The sequence below is a fragment of the Mya arenaria genome, chromosome 11 (assembly GCF_026914265.1).
Source record: "Mya arenaria isolate MELC-2E11 chromosome 11, ASM2691426v1".
Lineage (NCBI taxonomy): Eukaryota > Metazoa > Mollusca > Bivalvia > Myida > Myidae > Mya > Mya arenaria.
In genome coordinates, this window is record NC_069132.1 from 45,169,921 (window position 1) to 45,181,396 (window position 11,476).

General features: G+C 35.2%; 1 protein-coding gene across 1 annotated transcript; it reads right to left on the reverse strand.

The window, feature by feature from the left end:
- Positions 1-614: 614 nt before the first annotated feature.
- Positions 615-8,513, reverse strand: LOC128208573 (alpha-1A adrenergic receptor-like). The gene is made up of 3 exons (XM_052912129.1): positions 8,174-8,513; positions 1,560-1,709; positions 615-697 (listed from the first exon to the last, which is right to left on the reverse strand). Exons 1-3 carry the CDS (start codon positions 8,511-8,513, stop codon positions 615-617), a joined length of 573 nt encoding a protein of 190 aa, XP_052768089.1.
- Between the last annotated feature and the right edge of the window lie 2,963 nt (positions 8,514-11,476).

Genomic DNA, 11,476 nt, shown 5'->3' on the forward strand with positions numbered 1-11,476 from the left:
GTATTATGAAGTACATTTGCCAGCGATAGTGATTTTGGGAGGAATCAGATCTTTTCCAATTGCTTTTGTATCCGCTACCAGCTTTTGATCAGAAACCAAATTTCCTATGTTGTCTTTGAGCATTATTTGGTTATCCGACATAGTTGTGTAACGTTTCTTCTCTAGCTAGCTCGGACACGCTACCTTAAATTAAACTATAAACCTATTCTCGGACTGCATTGTCCCAAAAACTAAGTATGAAATTAATTATATATACAAGTGATTAACAATGATTGCTTACAAAACCAAATAATTAGAAATAATTATAATGGTTCAAGAATCAATGTTCAATTATCCCAAAACCAAGAACGCACAAACAGAAACACTACACCTATGCTATAACTTCAAACAGGACCAGCATTTCTGTTCATAATATTTCTAGTTATGGTTTGACATATTGTCAACTAAGAAGAGGTTATGGATTCATTTAATGGAATTGCATTTGGGGCCCCTATGATCAAAGTCAAGGTCACTGTTACTAACCTAGAAAAAAACTTATTTGATACTGAATAATCTTAGTTAGGGTTGACATACTACGAGCAAACTAAGCTCACATGAAGAGTTTATGAAGGATTTCATGGGATTGCATTTGGGGCCCCCGGGTCAAGAACAAGTTCACTGTTCTTTGAAAAAGCAAGGAGCGCGGTGTCAAGCTTACCTATGGTATCAAATATATTTAGTCAGGTTTGAAACATAGTGACCAAACTTGGTTTATCGGAAGAATTTATGGAGACCTTTCGCGGGATTGCGTTTGGGGCCCCTAGGGTCAAAGACACTGTTAATAAAAATTAAAAATAGAGAAATGGTTGGTGCTGAATAACCTTAGTTAGGGTAGACATATTACGACCAAACTTGGTTTTAAATTAATAGTTTATGGAAACCTTTCATGGGATGGCGTTAAGGGTCCCTAGAGTCAAGGTCACTGTTACTGTAAAGAGAAAACGGTTGGTACGAAATAACTTTAGTTAGAGTTGACATATTGTGACCAAACTAGAATTATAGGCAGAATTTATAGAGATCTATCATGGGATTGCGTCTTGGACCCCTAAGATCAGTTTCACGATACTAAAAGAACAGAAAAACAGTTGGTACTGAATATCTTTAGTTAAGGTTGACATATTGCGACTAAACTCGGTATATAGAGACCTTTCATAGGAATCGCATTGTTCGCCCCTAGTTTATTTCGATAAGCGAATTACAAACAATAGCATGAAATTTAGCAAACAACATAAAACATTAAAAACAAGTAAAACAGTATTAATATATTTTATTATTCAATTCCATTGTTCAGTTTCTGACGAGTTCATTTCGATTAATCACTGAAACCTCGTACGACCGAAGGGATCGGCCTTGCGATGCATGTATATTCTTTAGTTTCAAAATCCTTCTGAAACTTCTGCAGAATTCTTTATTCCTGTATCCATATATCATCCAGTTCATGGCAGAATTTAAGAGACCAAGGGTAACGGAGCAATTTTGCGCAAACTCTAATCTTGGCGTGCTTTTAAAAAGTAAAATACCGCCAATTATAACATATGGAAGCCAACATAAAATAAATAATCCAAGCACTATAACCATGGTTAAAACATGGTTAAAATCCTTTCTGACATTGGTATTCATACTAGCTGTAACTGGCATTGGAACCCTTGATTTTTTCAATGCGACACAAGCTACACCAGTGTAACAGATGCAGTTAAGAGCTAATACGATAAGCATTTGGATGTCTGCCACGGAGCGATATAGCCGTGGCCAGATGATTCCAAGTCTACAGTGACTTCCATCTGTGTAGTTGTTGATTCCAAAAAATGCCAAAGTCGCAACAATGGTAACATCAATCCAACCAAAAACAATTAGCATAATTAGTCTCCTCTTAGTAAGAACAGCTTTCGATTTTAATGGGTACATGATTGCAATAAATCTTTCTATAGATATCAATAGCAGATTATAACAAGATGAACCCAAACTGATGACAAAAACGCCAATGTCCGTAAGGCAATAGTATTTGTTCCCTTCTTTCAAACCAGTAAAAGTTCCCACTAACGTTAATGGCACCAGCACAGCACCTACGATTAGGTCCGACACAGCGAGATTTGCAATAAGTATGTGCATATTAGAACGCAGTGCACGAACTCTTCGCACACTTGTCAGTATCAAAATGTTTCCAAATATTGTTGGTATCATGATCACGATATACAATACAATCCATACAACGGCATACACTTGAGAATCAAAGCCAAAGCCAGACATATCGATTAATCATGCTTTCAAAGTCATACCATTACTAAATTACAATGTAAAGTTATTACACAATCCATACAACAGCATACACTTGAGAATCGAAGCCACTGCAAGTCATATCGATTAACTATGCCTCTACGAAGTCATAACTTTACTATATCACACTGTATTATTGTACAATCCATACAACGGCATACACTTAGAGAATCGAGGACACTTCTAGACACAAGCGATACAGTTGTGCATTATCACTTGTACAATATAATAATAACTCCTTGGTAATACTAAATATACAAATTATGTTTATTCACAAAAACTGTTATTGCTTTTATTTTAACTTTTTAAGCACAGATCATGGCAACACCATGAGTTGTACTCTAATTACTGTCAAGTTAAGAAATGGTTCTTTCTGGACACTATAAGGAATTGCCAAGAACACAGATTTTTAAGTGGACAGCAATCACTACGTTAGCATTACCTCATCTATTTGCGCAATGTTTGAGACGTTTGTAAACAAACTTAATGGGATATCTAATGAACAAATGGTAGTTTCTTTTGATATTTTGCACACTTTAACAAGTGTTTTGAAAACGTAATGGACTAGTTAACCCTTGAGCACATAGGCCAGTGGCCAGATAACGCCTCCCAGGTAATAGCCAACTTACTGTTAAACAGTCCTAACTTGTATAGGCCCGTTTTAGGAATATCTAAAAAGTGCAAAATTATATACTGGTCAGTGTTACCTTTAGATCAATATTATTTGCAATAATAGTCACGAAATCTTTTTTTATGTGAGTATATTTCTACAGATAATTAAATTATCTAATGAATGGTATCAATGATAAAATATTAAATTATTTCATTTCATCTGTAAATGCATTTCGAAGAATGACTTGTACCATTACTTTGAAACTCATAATTTCATTCAACCAATGGGTCAAAAATGTATCAAAAATTGCTGGGATCAATCAAAATTTTATTAACCCTATCATAAAAAAGACCCATCCGGATTAAAAAGCCGACGAGTGATGTTCCAGTGTATAATACACAGAAGTATGGCAGGAATATCTTGTGTCATCCAATAACTTGATCGCGCCGTGGGAGTCTGTTTCACATTATGACCCCCTCATAAAAATGCACCCTTCCTGATAAAGAAGCCGACAACTTATATTTCCGGTATGAATAATCCGACCGGAGCTTAAATAATTTTAATATGTATCAATTTTTATGCTTAAGTGAACTGACGTTATCTATTTTGATGTACGCAGCAATGACTGGGGGATTTTAGACAATTTCTACTTAGTCAACGAGCATAACCATTATTATACCAAATTGACTTTCAAACAAAGTCTAAGTGCACAATTGTCCATGTTGACAACTATTTTCTTTTTTTCTTGGAATGGTATCATATGGTGTCTAGTCCTTTTAAGTACGTGTTGCAATGCAAGATACCATTGTGTCACTTCACAAATGGTGATCGGAATCGAAAATAGTTTTGAGTTGTAATGTAATCCAGAATACCATTTGGTATCAAACAGCACGTCCTGACATTGCTTGATTTTTGTATAACTATTATTTCTGGAAATTTCTTATAAAATTCAGTCATTGCTTTCAACGTATTTACACTTAACAGTATTATTCGCAACAAGAAGAACGTATACACTGCTTTCATTGACCTTAAGAAGTGTTTCGATTATGTGGACCGGAAGTTCCTGCTATATAAATTGTATTCAAAGCTCCTCGGCCATTTTTATCGATACCTCGGATGTATTTGGACTGTTTACATACTTAAAAAGAGGTCCGCTGCAAGAAGATCGCGTAGTGATCGCGTTTATTTAGCAGTTAAACTTTATGACATTACTCTTGGAAATCTTAATTTTGTTTGCAATAATATACTTCACTGGCAATCAATTTAAACTTAGATCAATAAATACAATTCTAAAACACTTCATTTCATAAATGATATAATTCAAAAGTTTACGAACTACTTCAACTGATGTACCGGCATACATCCGAGGTTGTTTTCGATAAAAATGGCCGAGGAGTTCCGAATGTATAAATTGTTGCTTCACAATATTGATGGGAAAGTATACAAGTCCATAAAGAACATTTATGCAAGCCCATCTGCGTGTGTGCGTATTAACAACAGTGGACTCGCCAACAATATCACTACAGATTGGTTTGAGTGTACTTCCGGTTTAAAACAGGGCTGCACTTTGTCGCCAACCCTCTGGGCAATATTCGCAAATGATCTTGTACAGGAGATAAAAGATTTAGGCCTTGGTGTGAGCATCGGTACAGACAACATCTCTATACTTCTGTATGCGGACGACATCGTCTTAATGTCAGACACTGAGGACAATTTACAGGCTATGCTAAACGTCTTTCACACATGGTGCGAATGGCGAGTACTCATCAACACTAACAAATCGAAGTGTGTACATTTTCGTCAAGGGCGATCGAAACGCAGTGAACAGGTGTTCAAAGTAGGTGCTAATGTTATAGAAACCGTGGACCATTACAAATACCTGAGGGTAATTTTTGACGAGAAAAACAACTTTGTGTTGAACTGCGATGCATTATCAAAAGGGGCTGGACGTGCACTAGGCACTAACAAAATCCATAACTTCAAAGATATTGGTTTTAATACGTATGAGAAACTTTTTAATTGTTGTGTATCTCCTATTCTTGAATATGGTGCAGCAACCTGGGGATACAAGTCTTTCCAAAGTATTGACAATGTCTGTCATCGTGCTCTAAGATACTTTTTCGGAGTACATCGATTTGTGCCACTGTAAGCTTTATACGGAGACTCTGGCTGGTTTTTAAACGTAAACTGTCAATATTACGTTTTTGGAACAGACTATTACTAATGGACAATGAAAGGCTAACAAAGAAAGTGTTTATGTACGATTATAATAGATGTAATAATAACTGGTCTAGTGATATTAAATCTACATCTTGAGCAACATTTTTATGTAAGTTCTTGTGTTGAGCTCTCAAATGTAAATGATCTTATTAGAGACTTATACAGTAAACAGTGGACAAATGACGTGCAGAATGAGAGAAAACTACGCACTTACATACAGTTTAAATCCACGTTTAAAAAGGAAGACTATTTATTACTGAATGTACAAAAAATATGAACGCTCTCTGTTGTGCCAATTCCGTTTCGGAATTTTACCAATACGAATCGAAACTTGACGCTTTGTTGGTGAACCCCTCGAAAATAGAATATGTAGACTTTGCAACAGTAACCAAGTTGAAAGTGAAATTCATTTCCTTTTACAATGTGATACATATACAAACATTAGAAATCGTTTACTTAGTACCACTGATGATTTAAACGATGTTAGCCTACCATTATCTGATAAATTATGTTCACTTATGCATTCACATCCCAGAAAGATTGCCAAATTTGTAAATAAGGCGTATTTATCAAGAAGAAGTTTGTTGTATTCTTAAAACCAACATATTTTCATATTTCTTGCTAACAACATATATTACCATGTTTATTTAATTTGTTGTATTATCTGCCATTATTGTTTTGTAATATTGTATATTAATTGACCTTGCTATAGTTATTACCATTTATGTTGTAAGGTGACTATAGGCCCACTGGGCCGGGTGTAAAATATTTTGTCTATATTGCATGATATTATGTACATTGTCCATTACACATGTCACTATAATAAAACATTTTCTTTTCTTCTTATCTTATACACTTTCACAGACATATATTAATGGGGTCCGTTATGGAAACGGTTGAGAGAAAAAAAGGTATAAATGGGAGCTTTAAGAACATTTCCTTAACTAGTTTTAAACATATTTCCTAGTATTGTATGACTACGTTGAAAGCAATAATCAGTATTTATTGCAACAAGCAATAATGCAAACATAATTTGTATATAATGTATAAAGGGTCGAGAAAACTTTGGAAAGGCGACCGAATATCACAACCTAACATTATAATTGAAGCGTTTTGCATTCTGCTGATTTTTATGCACATCAGATCAAGCCTAGAAAAATAATCGGGCGTACGTACATACCCATCACTGTGTCAACACTGATACATAAAATAAAAGCTTCCCATCACAGGGGTCAGAAAACCTTCCCTTTAACCAAGAGATTCGAGGATAATTTCCTGAGATTTTTTTGTAGATATTATTTAAAAATGTGTCTATACTGATGAATTGGACAGTCACTCAGGTTTGATGAACTATAGAGTTTTGTGCTGTTCTTCCATGTGATTTTTTTGTTTTTGTGTTCTATGTCTTTGGCGTTTACCCAGGGCCATGAAGCCGGGTTTTTGTTTAAACCGTTTGATACTGAGCTTGTTTCTGTAGTTTTTCACATAAGTATTGTAGTCTCAATAAGTATAATTAGACCCTGGATGGGCTTGTGTAGAACCCTTTCTGTCATATCAAGAAGGCTAATTGTAATGCTGCCTTGGTGCCTAATTGTAACTACAGTGAAGTTTACTGTTAATTGTTTTAAAATGTAATACCAAACTTGGTATATAGGAAGAGTTTATGAAGACCTTTCATGGGATTGCCTTTGGGGCCCATAAGGATCAAGGTCACTGTTACTAAAAAATACAAAAATGCTTGGTACTTAATATTTTACGTTAGGGTTGACATATTGTGATTGCAATTTGTATTTAAGAAGACTTTATTAGTCCTAAAATGAAATTGAATTTGGGGCCCCTATGATCAAAGTCAAGGTCACTGTTACTAAAACCAGAAAAAACATTTGATACTGAATAACCTTAGTTAGAGTTGACATATTGCGACCAAACTAAGCTCATAGGAAAAGTTTATGGAGGACCTTCATGGAATGGCATTTGGGGCCCCTATGATCAAAGACACTGTTAATAAAAATAGAGAAACGGTTGGTGCTGAATAACATTAGTTAGGGTAGACATATTGCGACCAAACTTGATTTTAAATGAATAGTTTATGGAAACCTTTATGGGATTGCGTTTGGGCCCTCTAGAGTCAAGGTCACGGTTACTATAAAGAGAAAACGGTTGGTACGGAATAAAATTAGTTAGGGTTGACAAATTGTGACCAAACTTGATTTACAGGCAGAGTTTATAGAGATCTATCATGGGATTGCGCTTGTTCAACACACTCTTAGTTTGATTGGGGCCTCTAGTGTCTAGATCAATTTAACTGTTACTAAAATGGTTGGTACTGAATAACTTTAGTTAAGGTTGGCATATTGCTTCTAAAGTTGGTAAATACGACGATTCTATTGAGACCTTGTTTATTTTGATAAGCAAATAACAAACAATAGCATGAGATATTGAAAACAACAAGAAGGATTCAAACAAGTAAAACATTATTATTATTATTATTATTATTATTATTATTATTATTATTATTATTATTATTATTAGTCGATTCCATAGTTCAGATTCTGCCCATTTCATTTCGATTCACCACAGAAACTTCGTATGAACGAAGGGATCGGCCTTGCGGTACAGGTATATTCTTGAGTTTCAAAATCCTTCTGAAACCTTTGTAGAATTCTTTATTTCTATTTCCATATATCATCCAGTTCATGGCAGAATTTAAAAGACCAAGGGTAACGGAGCAATTGTGCGCAAACTCCAATCTTGGCGTGCTTTTAAAAAGTAAAATACCGCCAATTACAACATATGAAAGCCAACATAAGATAAATAATCCAAGCACAATAACCATGGTTAAAACGTGGCTGATATCCTTTCTGACATTGGTATTCATACCAGCTGTAACTGGCATTGAAACCCTTGATTTTTTCAATGCGACACAAGCTACACAAGTGTAACAGATGCAGTTCAGTGCTAATATGATAAGCATTTGGCTGTTTATCATGGAGCGGTATAGCCTTGGCCAAATGATTCCAAGTCTACAGTGACTTCCATCAGTGTAGTTGGTGATTCCAAAAAGTGGCAAAGTCGCAACAATAGTAACATCAATCCAGCCAAAAACAATAAGCGTTATTAGTCTCCTCCTAGTTAGAATAACCTTCGATTTTAGTGGGTACATGATGGCAATAAATCGCTCTATAGATATCAATAGTAGATTATAACAAGATGAACCCAAACTGATCACAAAAACGCTAATGTCCGTAAGGCAATAGTATTTGTTCCTTTCTTTTAAACCAGTAAAATCTCCCACTAACGTTAATGGCACCAGCACAGCACCTACGATTAGGTCCGACACAGCGAGATTGGCAATAAGTATGTGCATGTTAGAACGCAGTGCACGAAATCTTCTCACACTTGTCAGTATTAAAATGTTTCCAAAAATTGTTGGTATCATGATCACGATATACAATACAATCCATACAACAGCATACACTTGAGAATCGAAGCCTCTGCCTGACATTTTGCTTTAGTATGCCTTGTGAACTCAAAACATTACTAAACCACAATGTAAAATTATTATACAATCCATACAACGGCATACACTTTGAGAATTGAGGACACTCCTAGACATAGCGATACAGTTGTGCTTTACCACTTGTACAACATAATACATAACTCCCTGGTTATTCTAATATTAATTATGTTTTTATGTGAAAACTGTTATTGCTTCTGTTTTAACTGTTTAAACCACAGATTATGGCAACAACATGGGTCATACTCATTACTGTCAATTTAACAAATGGTTCTTTCTGGAAACTATTAGGAATTGTCAAGCACACACATTAAGTGGACAGCAATCACTACATTAGCATTATCTCATCTATTTTCACAAGGTTTGAGATGTTTGTAAACACTTAACTTAATGGAGTATCTAATGAACAAATGGTAGTTCCTTTTGAAATTTTGCACACTTTAACAAGTGTTTTGAAAACGTAATGGACTAGTTAATAAACATGTACCTGAATAAACTGCAAGTTACTGCTTAGTCATTTGCTACATTTAAATCTAGAGCTTTCACAGAAGTTTGTAATACCCCCAGATGCCACCCGGACACAGGAATAGTTAACTGTCCGATTTCGAAATTAGCAACAGGAGCGTGTACGTAAAATAAGAATGTTTGTTTCCAGTTTCATCTTCCATTTCTTTGGCCACGACCCTTAATCTTTTTATTGCCCCGACCCTAAACCCTTTTATTGCCTTGAGAAATATTTATTATCATTTGATTATATTCTTTCAGAAGTTAAAGTGTTTTGGGCTTTTAACAATACCTGCGATGCTTATACTGGTTGGATAAAAGTTCTCAAACATAAAGTTTATAGTTTTTGGTTACAGAAAAATCTTAAGAAACATTATCCCTAATATTTTTTTTTATTTTTTGTGTGTGTGTGTGGGGGGGGGGGGCATTAAACTGGAAACATTGTTTTTGTTATTCCTTATTATCGTTGTAATATGGTAATGAGTGGCATGCAATATTTCTGGAGCTGCATGCAACACAGTATTTTTCAGATCATTTTCTACTAAGTCAACGAGCACAACCATTATAAGACCAAGTGAAATATCAGACAAAGTCCATATGCACAAATGTCCATGCTGACCAACATTGCAATGAGGTCCCCTGAGAGTATGTGGTATAACATTGGAACTACATGCAAGACGAGACTTCTGACAGTAGTCGTGACGTGACCTGCCACGACAAACTCAAATCCTATATAACACCCAGATATATCTGTCTAATGGTATAATAAAGTTAAAAAAAATATTTTGTAATATTCATATATTTATATACATAGTTATATATGTCTATATTATGCATGCATACATGTAAACCAAACACAGCCTAGATCAGGATATTTTTTTTTATATCAGATTCATAAATACAGAAACTGTAGTTGAATAAAAGTTATTAATGGAGATCAAGCATAATGTGTTGCAGTTCAATAAAAGTTATCATGGAGTTCACGCATAACTGCTTGCAGTTGAATAAAAGTTATTATAAAGTTCACGCATATGAGGGATGATACAAAATTAACAGGACTGGCATACTCATAACAATATTGAGTTGTTAAGTGCATCAAAATAAATATTAGATACTTTTTTAACCCGCAATGTATTTCCTATCGTTTTATGTAATGACAAAAAGTACCATTTTCTCTAAACGGTTCCTTTTAAGGTGTTGGAGATGAATAAAAAAAATTATGGAGTTGCATAAGCGAATCACAAACAATAGCATGAGATATAGAAAACAACAAAAATGATTAAAAAATAAATAAAACAGTACTAACATTCTTATTAAATTCCCTAGTTCAGATTCTGCCCATTCCATTTCGATTCACCACAGAAACCTCGTACGAACGAAGGGATCGGCCTTGCGGTACAGGTATTTCTTTAGTTTCAAAATCCTTCTGAAACCTCTGTGGAATTCTTTATTTCTGTACCCATATATCATCCAGTTCATGGCAGAATTTAAGAGACCAAGGGCAACAGAACAATTTTGCGCAAACTCCAATCTTGGCGTGCTTTTAACAAGTAAAATACGGCTAATTACAACATCTGGAAGCCAACATAAGATAAATATTCCAAGCACTATAACCTTGGTTAAAACATGGCTGAAATCCTTTCTGACATTGGTATTCATACCAGCTGTAACTGGCATTGAAACCCTTGATTTTTTCAATGCGACACAAGCTACACAAGTGTAACAGATGCAGTTCAGTGCTAATATGATAAGCATTTGGCTGTCTGTCATGGAGTGGTATAGCCGTGGCCAGGTTTTTCTAAGTCTACAGTGACTTCCATCAGTGTAGTTGGTGATTCCAAAAAGTGGCAAAGTCGCAACAATGGTAACATCAATCCAGCCAAAAACATTTAGCGCTAATAGTCTCCTCCTAGTTAGAATAACCTTCGATTTTAATGGGAACATGATGGCAATAAATCGCTCTACAGATATCAATAGTAGATTATAACAAGATGAGCCCAAACTGATCACAAAAACGCCAATGTCCGTAAGGCAATAGTACTTGTTCCCTTCTTTCAAACCAGTAAAATCACCCACTAACGTTAATGGCACCAGCGCAGCACCTACGATTAGGTCCGATACAGCGAGATTTGCAATAAGTATATGCATATTAGAACGCAGTGCATGAAATCTTCGCACACTTGTCAGTATCAAAATGTTTCCAAAAATTGTTGGTATCATGATCACGATATACAATACAATTCATACAACGGCATACACTTGAGAATCGAAGCCTCTGCCAGCCATATTGATTAAGTATGCCATGACGT